At 34.0% G+C, this 17,984-nt stretch overlaps 1 protein-coding gene across 3 annotated transcripts; it reads left to right on the top strand.

Annotated features, from left to right (window-relative positions):
• Positions 1-11,867: 11,867 nt before the first annotated feature.
• On the top strand, positions 11,868-15,102 carry LOC106763535 (probable glycosyltransferase At5g03795). Of its 3 annotated transcripts, none has more exons than XM_014647715.2 (5): positions 11,868-12,011; positions 12,769-13,569; positions 13,672-13,802; positions 13,895-14,243; positions 14,315-15,102. In XM_014647715.2, the coding sequence occupies exons 2-5, from the start codon at positions 12,820-12,822 to the stop codon at positions 14,996-14,998; spliced, it is 1,914 nt and encodes a 637-aa protein (XP_014503201.1). In that variant the 5' UTR covers positions 11,868-12,011; positions 12,769-12,819; the 3' UTR covers positions 14,999-15,102. The 3 variants fall into 3 exon arrangements, with proteins under 3 accessions (XP_014503201.1, XP_022637907.1, XP_022637906.1); XM_022782186.1 differs by lacking the exon at positions 11,868-12,011 and adding an exon at positions 12,024-12,171; XM_022782185.1 differs by lacking the exon at positions 11,868-12,011 and adding an exon at positions 12,024-12,192.
• Positions 15,103-17,984: the final 2,882 nt, after the last annotated feature.

Here is a 17,984-nt window from a genome sequence, read left to right as displayed (position 1 = left end):
ATTCGGTAACTGTTGTTTGTCTTTATTGATACGGGGACGTACAGTAATGTCATGAACTGGTGAGTAATTTCTTGATTTTGCAATACCACTTAGGGATAGGGGCAGGACGATCAATTGTGTTAACTTCTGTTCTATAATGTGGTATTAATTGCTAGGGGAGGCTAGGGATAGCAAGCCAGTAGTTAATATTAAGCTCTTTTCGCCGAGGGATCGGGCTAAGGGTAGGCTAAGAAAGTCGCATGACAAATAATTAATCAAACTAATAATTCAAGAGGAGTAGATAAGAGAGAGCGGATAAGATGAAATTGTAAACCCCCAACAACTCCATTCATCCATTGTTTCCTTTTGTCAATTGAATCAATCTCTTTTGCATGTTAATGTTTTTGTTCTCAAATCAATGTATTAATTTTTATTTTCAAGTCTTATTATTTTAATTCACGTGAACGAGAAAGCCTTTCGAGTCTCTTGGGAAGAACGATATTGGGTTTTACCAATTATATTACTTGAACGATTTGGTACGCTTGCCAATCCGTCAACAGCAAACAACAAGGCACCCTTAGGGCATCCTTCGCTGATTACACACCTCTGTCAATTAACTGGGGGGATAACGGTTGAAATACCATTATTTTTATATTTCAATTTGACACTAAACACACCCTTTATGACTTAGAAACTCGCTTGAAAACATGCTTTTTAATTAAGTGAGAGAATAAGAGAGTTGAAGGTATTGGTAGTATGCTTTCCTTGTTTTGGTAGGAATTAACATGAATTGGATGAAAGAAGTTGAAGTAGTAAGGAGTTGGACTCGAGAGAAGCAGGAAAAGTGCATAAAAGAAGAATCGCAGATGGCACTGAGCGTAATTTCTACCGCTGAGCACTAGCCTCGTTATAGAGTTCACTGTTTGATACTTGAGCGCCAACGCTGAGGGGAAATACAAGTGTCGCAGCCACCACTGAGTGCCACTTTTACCGCTAAGTGCCAGAGTCTTTAGTAGAGTCTATTGTTTCTTGCCTGGGAGTCAACGCTAAGCATTATTTTGAGTACCGCACCTACCGCTAGGCCAGTTTCCTATTATTTTTATGAGCTATATAAGGATTTAGTCGACTTAGAGAGTTTATCTTTTGACAGAAAGAGGCGTAGAAACATTTTCTTCACCCCTTGAAGGCGAATTTTGGATGCGGAAATTGCAATCTACAGTTTCTAGGGTTCTATCTTTCATTCTTTTAATTATTTTCATCTAGTTTCACCATGTTTATGGTGAACTAAACCTCCATTGTTGTTGGGGAAACGATGTAATCCTTTGAAACTCTCATGTATAGAATTAATTCTTTATAATATATGCTTTACTTCAACAATTGTTAGGGTTTTTCCTCTATACTCTATGCATGCTTTGTTTAACTCATTCAATAGCATATCATTAATTTTTTCGATATGGACACATACGGGGAAATCTAGACTTGGAGAAATTCTCTCTGGAGCAATATTACCTAGACATAGGGATAGGAGGACCGATTGCCTTTAAACTTCTGTGCGAATGTAATGCATAATTAATTGCTAGGGAGACAAGACATTGTAAACTAGTAATTAAGAGTAGGCTCTCTTCACCGAGACATCGGGTTTAGGGTAAATTAGAAAGTGGAATCAACATTAATGAAGGAGTTGAATTCGTAAATACATGAGAGCGAATAGGATAAAGTCGGAAACCCCAACAAAATAATTCATCCATATATCATTCACCTACGTATTCTTTTGGTCAATTGATCAACAACTGCATTCATGTTTATTTTCTCTTTTGCATTCTAAACCTAATTTTAGTTCTCAAGTCATAAATAATCAAAAAATTACATGACTGTCTAGCCCAATGAGTCTCTAGGGAAAACGATACTTGGTCTTACCATTTGTATTACTTGATACGATTTGATACACTTACCAGAGTCTTAACAGTAACTTAATGTCCCAATGCTCGAGTTTAAGAGTAACTCAACATTTAAGTGTCTAAATACAATACTAAATCATTGTTCCATTACTTAAGTACAAGCGTAACTTGATGTTCTAATGCCTGATGATCTAGAGCCTGAGTACATGAATAACTTAGCGTTTTAGTGTTGAGTACAAGAATTACATTCCAATACTAAAGTACAAGAGCAATTTGGTGTTTCAAAACCCCAATATAGGAAAAGCTTAACATTGACACTATTGTTGATCCAAACCTATCTAGGGAGCTTGATGGAGACCCATACATTGCGCCTAGTCAAGGAAGATTCAAGAAGATTTTAAATTTCAATATATTTTCTCTTTGGTTCATGTATTAAAGTTCCTTCTTTGTTAAGTTTTTTAGTTACTCCTTCTCATATAAAAGGAGTGGTAAACCCTTTGTAAAAGAGAACTAGGAAATATATGTTAGAGAATTTATGCAAAAATTGCATATTCTCTTCTTCTAAGTTCACTTAAAATAGTTTTCTATCAAGACTTCTCCTTACCCTTACTTGTTGGTTAGCCTAACCTCCTTCAAGAAGCGTATGAAGACCACTATACACGCACCAATTCCTTCATCAATTCATTGTTTTTCCTCATCTTTCTTCATCTCCGTGATGGATACTTCATCTAGTTGCTTGAAAAGCTTTCCATCAATTGTGATGGTAAAGCTCAGTGGGACATTCTTGAGCTGCCAGTTCGTGTCAGGAAAATAGTAGCCAAGGACAACCCAATGAACTCAAAGAGATAACCGAGAAATTTAGTGAAATACTCATGTAAGAAAAGCAGTGTCTAAGCAGATAATAATCTAACATTGCAATACCCCAGTTCAAGAAAGAACGTTCCAGAAAATGAAGAAAGCTCAACGACACTCAAGACTTTAAGTAGAAGGAAAGATTGCAGCCAATTGGGGCGGATTATATTACATTACAAACCCCTTTGAAACGGAGCCTACAAAGCCAAAAGAACTTAATGGAAAATTGATCAACGAGGTCACCTTAAGATAAATCTCAAAATGAAATGAGTACAAGGACAAACATTTATTGATAGAATGCCATAAATGACAATGCCTAAGACAACACAAAGGCAAACATTTGCTAAAAAGGTGCCTAAGACTACATCCACTAGAATGAAAACCTATTAAAAGCTTAACAATGCTCGCCAACTTAAAGCAAAATACCAAGGGTGGTGACAAAGCAATCACTATTATGTTTTGGATCTTTATACTCCCTTATTTATTTTGTTATTTGTTCATGATTCTTCATGCTAACAATAATTACATCTAGAGATGAACTAGGATCACACGTTAAAACATTGCAAAAAGTAACCATAAAGAAAGAAAGTCTAAGCAAAGAAAGTTGAAGTACAAAAAGACTTGTGAGCAAAGAAGGCATCAACTGCAAAGGAGGTTTCCTTCCCTATGCTTCTCTTCTGAACGCACAAGAACAAATATCCATTACGAAAAAGCCTGCCTAAGATGGGAGCATATATAAAGCCTGCTCTGACAACGCACAAGTCTATCTAAGACGATAGCACAAGTTAAAGTTTGCTTGAGACGACAACACATACAAAGCCTAAATAAGTTGGTAGCTGATGGAAGCATCCTTGCAGTTCAATCAGGAACACTTCCAAAACCAGAGAAAGCAGCGGATAGATGGATGAAGATGAGGCACGGTAAGTGTTTGATGGATGTCTCAATGAAGGTGTGTAGGTGAATCAATGAATCTCAAGCTCCGAAAGCCTTCCAAAAGGGAAGGAAGCTAGAGGAGAATGTGCAGAATAGGCACAAAGTGTTTGAACTCTGAAAAGAATATCTGGAGAAATCTCAACAACATTTCATTATCAATTCAAAGTTGAATTTACAAAGGATGAAGCTCTCTATTTATAGAAGAAAGCAGAGCTTCCAAGCGTGTGGTGCAAGCTACTCTAATGTGCACATGTTGTAAAACAAGTGGAGGAAGCTTGGGAAGCAAGCTACAAGAGCTAACTTAGCAGAAAAAGATGAAGATGATGAAGCTGCTGTTGCTGGCGCTGGGCGGCAGGAAGAAGGCGCTGGGCGCCAGCAGTTTTCTTTTCAATTCTATGTTCTTTTGCTTCTCCTTGCTTGATTACTCATCCAAGTGTTGCCAAGCTTTACTAATGACCTAAAAAAAATTGTAGAATGTATTTAGTTAGAGAGAAACATGCTAAGACTTTAGAAAGAAAAGATTAAGTTCTCAATCAACTTCCCTTTCATAGTCTTAGTGTAATTGATGCCTCTTTGGATGGAAAGTCCCTTTAGGGGTTTCCATCATTCCCTCCCTCTTTAAAAACGATTGGTCCTCAAATCGGAAAGAAAGAAGAAACACAACTTTGCTCTTTATTGTCCTCCTGGGTCAAAAATATATCTACAAAAGACAGCAAAAATGAGCATGATGAATAAGAGATATGCAAAAAGAAGAATATGAAATGAAGGCCTTGTGACAAAAAAATTTTTAGAAGAAATCTTGGCCTTTTTGTTGCCGCTTATTTTGGAACATTCCCCATGATGAAATTGAGAATCAAAGTGATGTTTTTGAGAAGGATAGTCAAGGTATTTACCTGCTAAAGAAGGAGTTAACATCATGCATACCTTTGACTCCTTTATGTTTTCGTGAGAAGGTTGCTTGTCCAACCTATTTTCTTGTTTTCTTTCTTTTTCCATTTTTTCTTTGATTTGTATCTCATCCTCTTTCACTTGTTCAGGTGTAAGAGGAATCAATGTGATTTTATTCCCTTTATGGAGGAAAGTTATTTTGTTGGTATAGCCATCATGAGTGGAACTATGATCATATTACCGTGGCCTACCAAGTAAAACATGCCCAACATCCATTGGAACAACATCACATAAAATATTTTCTTCATATTTGCCAATGGATATTGGTATGGTTACTTGTGTGTTCACTACTATTTCTTCATCCTCTGTTATCCACTGAATCTTATAAGGCTTGGGATGAGGAATAGTAGGCAAGGCTAATTTTTTCACCACTCTAGAACTACAATAATTGCTAGAAGAACCACTATCCACAATTAATGAACAAGTGTTTTCAAAACCTTTGCATCTTGTGCGGAAGAGGTTCTCCCTTTGAGATTGTCCTAGCTCTTTGGTTTGACTTCCAAGAAGTCTTCTAACCAATAATAACTCACCTTCACAAGGTAAGGCTTCTTCCTCAGATATTGAAGTATCCGAATCACTAGAAGAATCTTCATTTTTACTTTGGTGGTCCAAGAGATAAGTAGACCTTTTGTGAGGACACTCGGAAGAATAATGTCCTCTCTCTCCACACTTAAAGCACCTAGTCTCTCTACCCCTTGTTTCTTTTGAAGACTCTTTGTGAAGGGTATTTCTTTCTCGCTCTCTCTTTTTCTTTACCTCTCACTTTCTCTTTCTCTTTTTCCTTTTCTTGAGGTTTTTCAGACCTTAATGGACTACCCTCGCTCTTAAAATCTCTTCTATACTCGGAGGTGGTAGGGTAATTCCTTTTAGTGGAAGCTTTTCTTCTAAGTTGCTCTTCCACTCTCACACATAGCTGAACAAAATCATTGAGATCTAAGTAAGGTAAAAGTTCTACCTTATCTATAATCTCATAGTTTAATCCACCCTAAAATCTAGCTCTGGTGAATCTCTCTTCTTCTTTGATCCCTGCTCTCAACATGAGTAACTCCAATTTCTGCCGGTATTCCTTAATACTCATGTTTCTTTGTTGAAGTCGATGGAGATTGTCCATGACTTCTCTAACATAATAGGCTGGGACATGTCGCCTGTGTAAGGCTGCTTTCGGCTCATTCCAATATTGAATTGTGTAGTCGCCATGCATCCTTTGGTCTCTCATGATGGATGTTCACCAATAAAGGGCTGCACCTTGAAAGGTCAAGGTAGCTAAGGTCACTCTCCCCCTATCATCAATATTGTAACACTCAAAAATCTGTTCAACCTTCATCTCACACTCAAAGTATTCTTCAACATTATCTCTACCATAGAAAGGAGGAAGGTCAAGCTTAGGTTCTACATGATGTTCTCTATGGTTGTGATGACGCCTAGGAGGGCGTTGATAGTGATCATAAGGTTGGTATGTATGGTGATCACTATGGTGGGAATGATCATCTTGATCATGATTTGGCCTATGAGAGTGAGCTCCTTGGGTGTATCCGCTTTGATTGAGAGTAAGATTGGCGACCATTTGTCTTAGCTCATTTAGCTCAGCCTTGGTTCTATTGAGCTCTTTTCGCAACTCTATGTTCTCTTGATCTTAATTGAGGTTAGCTTGAACACTAGAGTGACTCATGCTTGTGAAATAGAGAAAGTGTTTTCACAAATATTTGAAAGCCTTTCACAAGTATGAATCAAAACATTTAAAGAAGATTTGTTTGTTTTTGGTGAAGGACTTCTATAAAGATTCTAAAGGTGAAGAAACCGAATAGTTCCCAGGAAGGAGAGGTGAGTCACAATGGACAGTCTTAGAGACCTTGTCCTTCCTAGCCAGAATGTCTCCTGACGTTTCTTACCCAAGTTTCAAGATGAAAGCCTTTCAAAATCCTTTGAATGCAATAATGTTATGCTTCTAAAAACCAAAGGAAGGTTTTAACTATATGAACGCGCTCCTAAGTATCACGGAGACTTAAAACATAAAAGTCAAACAAGCAAAGTAAAGTAAATGAATGGAAATGGAAGACAATGATAAGCGACCCTATGTGAAAGTGCAAGTGACACTTGGAGCCCTTTGACACACTTTCACACTAAGAAGTGGAAACTAACTATTACAATGTTGCTTAGTAGACTTGGAATTTCTTGGATAGCATTTTCCCAAGTTACTTTAAGTTTGAGAAATGTAAAGCAATTAAACTTCAAAGGTTTCGTGATACAAAGCTGAAAAATGGAGAAAATGAGCTACTATATGTATACAAGACAGTCTATAAAATCTGGATGTAGTTTAACTCCAAAAGTGTTTGAAAATTCTGGTGTGAAAGATGGATAAATGCTGCTGAAAACTGCACAAGAATGCAGCTTGGAGAACAACCTTTGTGTCCAATTCTACAAACTCTCCACTCCCTAGTATGCTACCCTCTTGGGGAAAGCTTGCTGGAACCTGGATCACCTCAAAATAAAGTCACACACCACTGCCAAGCATACCAAACCGTGAAAGAATGGTCAGCTGCTACACCAGAATTTACTTAGCCAAAAACCAGAATGCTAGCATAGTATGGAAGGCAAAAATGGTGAATTCAAGTGAGATACAGCTGGAATAATAAGTAGCACACAAAAGGAGCCTAGGAAAGGAACTAGAACAGATTATAAAAGCAAGAAATGACTCAAAAACAATGAGGAAAATTTGTGCAATGCAAACTGTTTGATAAAATTTAAAACTGTTTGATGAAATGCCACAATGAACTGCAGTTTTGGTATTTTTCTGATTTTTGAGCTTTCAAGAGTGGATTGCAGGGTTTAAATTGCTTTTTGTGAATGATGTATGGTATATGGGTCACGTAATGGTATATGGAAACAGAAACCCAGCTTTTGCCAATCCAAAATGCACTTTATCTATGGTTAAAAATAGCAAACAACAAGCAAACTTTACTGCAGCAGAAAAATAAGTAGAAAATGGGTGGTTTCGGTGATGATAATGAATGGAAGTGGTTTAAAGGAGGAAAAGATACTTGCAGCAAGTTTTAATTACCAATTTCAACCTGTGAAGGCTATAAAATAGCCAAGACAAGAGCTATTACAGAATATGACTTGTGCATATGCCAAAAGTGAGTAAAATTTGGTGAGGTAGCATGTATATATCAGTTTGGTTCAAAATTTACCATATGAACAGTAACAAACAACTTTCAATTCACCAAAAATGACTCTAAAAGTAATGAAACAGATCCAAAACAGTGAGGATCTCAATATGAGGTAGGCACTTGCATATGTGACGCAAAAATAATGGTTCAAGATGTGAATTGATATTGTGGTTGAGAAAAGATCAAATAGACCATGCAAACAAGTTCTAAATGGTCAATGAAGCATGTTCAAACAGTTGCTATGCACAGAAACGGACACAAACTCCAAATCACCTATTGAGTTGCCAATTATGCAGTCAAAAGCAAGAAATCTGCATCAGAATTGAGAAATGAGTGGAATCAAAGTTGGATGGCTCAATCAAATCAAAAGAAAGTCCTAAATGACTAGATCTAACTGTAGAATATCAGCTAGAGGATTTAAAGTACCTAAGACACAATCAAGGACAACAATCACGGTGAAAAAGATTGACCAAAACAGTGACAACACTTTGTTGCAACATTTTAAACAACTCAACCATATTTTTTGCAATTCAGTGATTAATTTGAGTTTCCACTACTTGAGACATGTGTAAGAACATTAAACAAACTTGTCTTAAGGTTTAGAAACAATAAATCTACATAGAAACAGATTATAGCTATTAAACCAGAATTTCAAGGTTTATGCAGAATTGTGAAAACAGAAACAAGTTTTGGCATGTTTAAGCACATATCACCAAGGCTAGACATTGTCTCATTGCCTTGTAGGTTGATATCTGGCTACACAAGCACTGGAAACTCATTTGAAAACAAAAACATTGCTGGAACAGAATCAAACACTTGATGACAGAATTTAAAACGGCACATAGGCACATGACTTGACAAAACTGGAAAAAAACATATTGAAGTTGGAATTGAATTCAAACAAAAGATTTTCATCGTTTAAAATGATCAACAAGCACTAAGGAAAAGTGAAAACATGATTACAGCAATCACAGACACAAATTAAAACGAAACAGAATTGAAAAGAAAAATTAAAATCAGCGTGACAGTAGAACGGCATATGACGGAAGTATGAAAAATTCCAAGGAAGATCACTTAGCTCGTGAAGAATTGCGTGGACGTGCTGGCTCTGACTACCAAATGATGGAAGCATCCTTGCAGTTCAATCACGAACACTTCCAAAACCAGAGAAAGCAGTGGATAAATGGATGAAGATGAGGCACGGTAAGTGTTTGATGGATGTCTCAATGAAGGTGTGTAGGTGAATCAATGAATCTCAAGCTCCGGAAGCCTTCCAAAAGGGAAGGAAGCTAGAGGAAAATGTGCAGAATAGGCACAAAGTGTTTGAATTCTGAAAAGAATATTTGGAGAAATCTCAACAACATTTCATTATCAATTCAAAGTTGAATTTACAAAGGATGAAGCTCTCTATTTATAGAAGAAAGGAGAGCTTCCAAGCGTGTGGTGCAAGCTACTCTAATGTGCACATGCTGTAAAACAAGTGGAGGAAGCTTGGGAAGCAAGCTACAAGAGCTGACTTAGCAGAAAAAGATGAAGATGATGAAGCTGTTGTTGCTGGCACTGGGCGGCAGGAAGAGGGCGCTGGGCGCCAGCAGTGTTCTTTTCAATTCTATGCTCCTTTACTTCTCCTTGCTTGATTACTCATCCAAGTGTTGCCAAACTTTACTAATGACCTACAAAACATAGTAGAATGTATTTAGTTAGAGAGAAACATGCTAAGACTTTAGAAAGAAAAGATTAAGTTCTCAATCAACTTCCCTTTCATAGTCTTAGTGTAGTTGATGCCTCTTTGCATGGAAAGTCCCTTTAGGGGTTGCCATCAGTAGCACAAGTTAAAGTCTACTCGGCAGCATGTGAGCCTTCTTTAGACGGTAGCACCAATTAATGCTTACTTGAGACGACATCACATACAAATCCTACCTAAGTTGGTAGCGCAAGTTAAAGTTTATCTCGATAACTCATGAGCCTACCTAAGATTGTACCACGAGTTAAAGTTTGCCTCATTAGTAGATGAGCATCCCTAAGTTGATACCACAAGTTAAAGCTTCATTCGTCAACAAATAAAAAGCTTGTTGAAGACGACAACACATGCAAAACAACACAAAATGTATATAAGGCAGCATTTCAAAAGGTCTAAAATGGCACCTATGTCAATAAGTTGACCACAACTCGACAAAAGGGTTAGTTAAAGTCACAATGAGATCATTTCACCTACAAACTTTTGATCTTGGAAGGCTTGTGTAACCAACCCATAAAGAGACTTAAATGTGTCACTAAGATAAAAAAATTTACTCATAATGATGTTTTCAATTATATAGTTGATATGTCCTTGCATTAATGATGTGTTTATTTGTCATTACTTCATAACAACCTTATACAATAGTCATATGGGCTCAATGATCCTATAAAAGATGTATTCAAGGAAATATGTACTCACTCAAAAACTCATTTTATATTCTCTTGTTCACATTCACAAATATCAAACTTTCTTAATGACTTGAATATCACAAAATTTTTTAACAAATGAATCTTTTCTTATCCAAATCATCATTAAGACCTACATAGCTTGGATTTTTCCACGGTTTTATAGATAAAACCAAAACATTTTATATGAACTTAGATTCTACATAATGAAGGAATTAATGTACAACTAATTTTCAAAGCACGATTTCTATCTATAGAAGTAAAAAAAAAAAAAAAATCATTGTGACAGAATGCTTTCGCTTATTTTTTTTTTCGTGCACCTTTTGTTTTTGTTGAGGGACAAACTTTTTTCTCTCCAAGCACTGTTACTCTACTTAACACACCATAAGGTTGCGCAAGTGTTAGAATGTTTTTTGAAAACCGAGACGTCACCTTTTGAATAAGACAATTATTCATGAGTATGAATTTAACATTTGAAAGTTTTCTACTAATGTCATACTCATCTTAGTCTTTATGATGTTTAATGCGTTCTTGAGACTATATATTGTTTAACGATAAAGTGTCTAAAGACGTTGATGTTATTGAGATTCATCCAAAACACGAAATTCTTACCTTCTATGAACTCAATCAAATTTGAAAGTGAAACCGTGGATCCATATAAAGTTAGAGTCCAGTTAAATCATGATGATCATGGTTTGAAACAGAGTGAACTTCAAAACTATCGTATGACTAAACCTTGAGATATTCTAAAAACTCTTTAAAAGCCTTTCTATATTTAAAATAAATATTCTTATCCTTGATTTGTACATAACTCGAGATCATTAAATACCGACTCCTCTTATCATTGTATGTATGCTTTAGACAATTGTATGAATGCGGTAGACATTTATATGAAGATAGTAAGCTCTCAAAGTAGTCATATTTTTCCTTTCTGTTGAACATCCTCAATATGAAAACATTGACAAATAGATATAAAATTTGAAGCCTACTTCATTTGTTTTTGTCTAAGATAAGTGATAAAGTTTGCGCAAACATTTTCTTCATAATTATTTTAATCAAAATTTAAAAGTAGATTTAGAAATCATGATTCTTTACGTAATTAAACGATAATATGTCTAAATAAACACAAAATTTTTCTACTTTTTGTAGTTCGCTTTTTTTCTTTTTGCATTTAAGAATCTTTTATCGTATAAATTATATTTTTAAAGAGTATATATATAAAATATTATTATTACCATTATTATCGCTGACTAAAATTAAGTGTTTATTTTTTTTTTCAATACATAGTTATTGCGTTAAAGGTGGAAGGTGGAAGGCTGCTAATAAAGTAATAAAAGCTAAGTAATCACAAAATTCTCTTCCAATATTCTTTTACTTGTAAATTTTGATGTTAAAGGACACATTTTTCCCATAGATCTTTTTTCACATATTTTTTTAGTGATTATAATTTATTGATTATTATAAAATAAAAATAAATTTAAATAACAAGGATGAGTTTCATAAATTTGTATAACTTTTAATAAACTTTAGTTAGTATTAAGAGAAAATGTAATGTTAACATGTTTGAAGTTAATAAGGCGACAGAGTCTTGTTTTGTTTGTAAATGTCAACAAGGAAATTCTGGGAGCTCTCTTGGAGCGGTGACTAATGGGTGTTGTGTCAGCATATGATAACTTCTGCCATTTTCCTTTGAAAATTTTGGATATATAAATTCAGTCACGTTCTTACGGTTTCCAACCTGGAGAACTCAACCTGTGAATGAAAGAGCGTTAAAGGAACGGAGTCTCCAACGTCGGTGTCTGTGCGACACGTAAGATTACTCTTGTTTTACTTTCATGAGTGCTAAGTTAAATAACTCTTCACCCACCCCACCTTGGTCTTTGCATGCAAAAGAATGAGTGAAAAAGAACAAATCTTGCAACCTTGGTTCATTGATTAACATCAAGTAGGCACAGGATTCTGTTTTTCTCGTGCGGTGCTCAAATTTTTAAGTGCGTCTCTGCAAGTGATTTCTTTTTTTCTTTTTTGATCTTTTTTTCTTCTTAATTTCAAGTCTTGGGAATTATAAAAAGAACTTATGATTAAAGTAACCTGTAATTTGGATTAGACTTGTGGGTTGCATTGAGATTTGCATGATGTATAGGTGTGCTGCCATTAGAGTTGAACTTTTCTTGTTTGCATGTTGGTGTAAACTGTTAGTTTGGTGACTGGTAAGTGGTAAGATAACTTCTTGGTGCTTTTTTTATTAGGAAGATACTGCATTTGTTGTGTTTTTTCTGATCTTTTAGGCGCTTGCTTCAAAATTAGGAGATCAGTTTTGGTCTTTTCGAACCCTGGTTGTTGATCTGTTAATTTTTTTTCTAGGCCATTTGCATCTTAGTTAAGCCACAACTTTTTTTCACCTGAAACAACCAAGATTTTGAGTAGAGTGAACTGGGGAAAAAAGTATATTCATCTTTGTTTGGACATTGATAAATCTGTTTCTAAAAGTGAATTCTGCTATAATCTTTAATTTGGTTGCCCCTTTTTGGTTTAACAGTACATTATTTTTGTGGTATTATCTGCAGAGGGGCTATGAACATTCTCTTCAACGGAAATAGTTGAAGACTTTCAGCTAAATGGGTCAAGAATTTTTATCCTTGTTTCAGCTGGAAACAAAGAGATTGCTATGGCTTATTGGCATTACCTATGCGGTCATCTTAACTTTTCACTACCTTGAGTTTCCATATGGAACTGTTTTAGTCTCTGTGTTCTCTGCTGACAAGATACCAACGCCAGGAAGTAGTACTTTCAAGTCTTCAGATGTGCCTTCCAAATCCAAATTGGTTAGCAATGTCACACTTTTCAAGCCATCAAACTTTGCTGCTGACCATGCTTTTGAGATTGCCAATAACACTTTGATCTTTGGGCAAAATGAGACCATTCCAAGAACTAGTTTTGTCTTGGAACCAAGACCCAAATCAAACAAATCTTTAGGATTTGATGGTTCTGACCATAGTTCCACTATCGGAAGTATTGTAAGAGCAGACAGAAAATCTGAATCACAGCAGGCAGAAGATTCTCAAACTTGCAGTTTTAACAAAACTATCAGCTTGAATTTCTCTGCAAACCGTTTCCAAGAAGACAACCTTTCATCAACTGAACAAAAATCTGAAAGTCCATTTGCTTCTTCGAGTAATGTGAGCACAGATATTACACCTGCAGTGATATCAAATGATTCCACCATATCTTTATTTCAGAATGATAACATAACTAAGGTCAGTGTGCCTAGTGAGAATAAAGATTATCATACACCAATTCCAGAAGTTACAACAGTATTTGAAATGAACAAGTTATTACTTAAAAGCCACACTCGGTATCGCTCTATGGTATGTGAGTAAATTGTGAAATTTCAGCTTTATCATAATGTGACTAAAAATTTTCCCTTTTTGATGTTACAGTATTCTTTTATGTTTTTAATTTTATTTTAGAGACCTAGGTGGTTTTCAGCTGTTGATGAAGAGCTACTGCGCGCCAGATCAGAGATTGAAAATGCTCCAATTGTAAAGAAGGATCCAAATTTTTATGGTCCAATTTATCATAATGTTTCCATGTTCAAGAGGTAGTGTTTGATCAATTCCATGTTCAGGATGCTTGATTTTTATTAAATATTTGACCTTTTGAATAGTCACAAGACTAAAATTTTCATTTCAGGAGCTATGAACTAATGGAAAAGACTCTAAAAGTGTATGTATACACTGAAGGAGCTAGGCCAATAATGCACTCGCCATTTTTCACTGGACTTTATGCTTCTGAGGGATGGTTTATGAAGCAAATGGAAGCCAATGACAGATTTGTAACGAGAGACCCAAAGAAGGCCCACTTGTTTTACTTACCTTTCAGTTCTAGAATGCTGGAGGAAGCATTGTATGTGCAAGGTTCTCACAGTCATAAGAACCTTATTCAATATCTGCATAACTATGTAGAAATGATAGCAGGAAAGTATACTTTCTGGAACAGAACTGGAGGTGCTGATCATTTTCTCGTTGGTTGCCATGACTGGGTATGCTTCTTCTGATTCAACACTTTTCTGTGTTAATATGTTATGATGCAAAATACTTGTCCATTATGCAGGCCCCTGGAGAAACTAAGGTTGAAATGGCTAACTGCATAAGGGCTCTTTGTAATGCTGATGTGAAAGAAGGATTTGTTTTCGGGAAGGATGCGTCTCTTCCGGAAACGTATGTCCGGAATGCTCAAATCCCCACTAAGGATCTTGGCGGAAATTCAGCTTCAAAGAGGACAATTTTGGCCTTTTTTGCAGGGAGCATGCATGGATATGTGAGGCCAATATTGTTGCAGCACTGGGAAAACAAAGACCCTGACATGAAAATCTTTGGGAAATTGCCAAAGTCAAAGGGCAACAGGAACTACATTCAGTACATGAAGAGCAGCAAGTACTGCATTTGTGCCAAAGGCTATGAAGTGAACAGTCCAAGAGTAGTGGAAGCCATTTTCTACGAATGTGTTCCTGTTATAATATCTGACAACTTTGTGCCACCATTTTTTGAGGTTCTGAATTGGGAATCCTTTGCAGTTATTGTTTTGGAGAAGGATATTCCTAATCTGAAGAATATACTCCTTTCTATCCCGGAAGAGGAGTATCTTCGATTGCAGATGAGGATCAGAAAGGTGCAGCACCATTTCCTTTGGCACAGGAACCCTGTCAGGTATGATATATTTCATATGATACTTCATTCCATTTGGTACAACAGAATCTTCTCTGCACCAACTAACTCGATACTAGTCAATTTCTAGAGCAATTTTTCTCTGTACCAGCTTTGAATATGTTTCTTCATAAATAAGAAAAAATGTATAGTTTTCCAGTGCTGATTCAAATTTTACTGTTGTCTTCCTCTCAATACATTGGCATGACTATCTTCTAGTTGGGCATTCATTTTCAGTAATGTTTTTTTTCTTTTTTTTTAAAAGAAGGTTAGGCACAGTGGTTTATTGGAAACATATGGTATACTAATACTGGAATCAGAAACAACTATATAAAATGTTACAAACACATAGATTAGTCATATTTGATATAGCATTAAAGAGAAAACTAATATTTATATAAATACTAGTTTGTGTACCATGCAATGCACGGGTGTTTTATTTTTATTTAATAATATTTACTATTTAATAATAAAATTAGTTTTATAGAATTGATTAATTTTATATATTAAATTCGAATTAGTATAATTATAAGAAAATTTTAATTATATATTAATGAATAATAAAAATATTATAAGAGAATTTTGTATATTAATTTGAATTATTATTAAATACTCTTTTATAATTGTTTGATATAACTTATTGTATTAAGTTTGGAATAGATTGAACAAATAAATGATTTTTGTGTGAAAATATCATTATATATTATTTATAAATAAATAATTCAGCACTTATTTATAGTAAATAATTTAATTTTTCAAATAAATTTAATAGTTAGAAATAATATACAAAATAATGTATTAAAATTATTGTAATAAATGGTAATTTGAAAATATTATATTTGAATTTACCATTGTTCTATGATACTTAAAATCAATTATGAATACTTCGTAAATATTTATAGAAGTTTGCATTTTATTCAATAGATAATTGTGGAATTAAATTTTAGATAAGATATAGCAAATAAATAAATATATTATTAAATAGATATACTGGAGTTCCGATTTGGACTTAGAAAAAAGTAAGTATAATTCTTTCTAAGCAATAAATTATATTTACACGGATAAAAAATATTTACTGGTTATATCAGGCAATGAATGCAATGTGTTATATGTTACATATATCCTTATTTTTAAATATTTATGTATACATTCAGCTTTTAAGTTGTAGGTAATACATTCTTCTTTCATCCAAGATATGTAATTTTAATTATTTATTTTTTTAATTCGAGTATAATTCTTTCTCAGCAATAAATTATATTTACATGGATAAACAGTATTTACTGGTTATATCAGGCAATAAATGCAATGTGTTATATGTTACATATATCCTATTTTTAAATATGTATATATACATTCAGCTTTTAAGTTGTAGGTCATACATTTTTTTTTTTCATCCAAGATAAGTAATTTTAATTATTTATTTTTTTTAATTCTAGTATAATTCTTTCTAAGCAATAAATTATATTTACATTGATAAACAATATTTATATATACATTAAGCTTTGAAGTTGTAGGTCATGCATTTTTTTCAATCTAAGATGAGTAATTTTAATTATTTTTTTTTTAATTCTAGTAAGAATAACATATTGATATGTGTAAAAATTAGATATGAAAAATTGAATTTATCTATTTTAGATTGTCATGATATCAAAATATAAAGAAATTGAAAATTGTTTTTTTTTTTTTAATTTTAAAGTTATTAATAATTATACCATATGATGGTCGGATCAATATTAGATTGGATTAGATGATCTAGGTGGTTAAACATGGCAAAAAAAAAACCACAACCTATTATTAAGATCAAATGAATGTGACTTAGAGATCAAATGATCATCTTATAATTTAAATACATCTAATACTGATTAATTTATGATAAAGTATGATGATTACCAATTGAACCATAAATAATTTGTCATTAATCTAAAATTCATTCTGAAGTCTATAAATACATATTTGAGATAAAGAGATAAGTGATTGGATTTAGTACGCATTAATTGCTTGAACAACTAAATCTTTGTTGATTTTGATATCGAACATTTGCACATAATCTCCAAGGGAAAACATTTGAATGGTTAGGATGAATGGTGACATATGGACAAACATTTAAACCTTTGGCAACTCGTAGAATAGTAAACTTTAGTTCTCGACTCATATCCGAAACATTTTGGTGTTCACCGTGGGGTTCAAGGATTATAAAGACAATTCAATGGTAACTACAAGAAATATGAGCACTATGGTACCAAAAGAGTCAGACAATCAGTCGGATCTTATGGAGTTGATAACGAAGATGCAATGCCAAATGCAAGAGATGCAAATCAAGCATTAGGATGTTAGGCCAACCTTGAAGTGTAAGATCTGGGAAAATAGGAGTTTTAAAAATATAGTAGTTTTGAGACTTTGAATTTTTGTTTGCAAATTAGTGTTCTTGAGTTTAGAAATTAATTAAGGGAGTGTGTAGAAAGGAAAAGTATGCAAATTAAATAATCTGGATATTTAATAAAATAATATTATGTAAATCTTTTAAAAGATTTAGTTGTTGTTACTTTTAAAAATTAGTTAAAAAAGGATAAGAGATATAATCTTGGTGGGTTTAAAGATTAAAAAAAAAATATTATATTTAGAGAAAATAATTATTAGATATTGTAGATTTTAAGAAGATTTTGTGGTTGACGATATTTTAAAAAATAGTTAAGATAGAATAAGAAAGGAAATTTTAGTGGTTTTAGATATAAATTGAGAGATTTTATTAAAACTAAAAAGATAGAGATAGAATAGAAGAGGATAAAAAGGATAAGAGTAAAAAGGGGTTGACATTTTCAATCTACGGTAAGGGTGATTTCGAGGAAGGAATCTTCGATTCTTGTGTACACAATTTTCTGTCCATGCTTCAGTTGATGATAACTAGTATTTTTTTCACAAATCGGAAATGCAAAATGATCTTTAACACTGTAACCACTAAAGTTTCCATATGTTGAGAAATCATTTATGGTGCAAAACAACATTGCACACAAACGAAAGTTTTCTTCTGAATATGAATCGAAGACCTCGACACCCTCTTCCCACAACATTTTTAAATA

The sequence above is a fragment of the Vigna radiata genome, chromosome 6, assembly GCF_000741045.1.
Source record: "Vigna radiata var. radiata cultivar VC1973A chromosome 6, Vradiata_ver6, whole genome shotgun sequence".
NCBI lineage: Eukaryota > Viridiplantae > Streptophyta > Magnoliopsida > Fabales > Fabaceae > Vigna > Vigna radiata.
The sequence above is the reverse complement of the archived record's forward strand: the minus strand, read 5'-3'. Positions and strand labels throughout refer to the sequence as shown.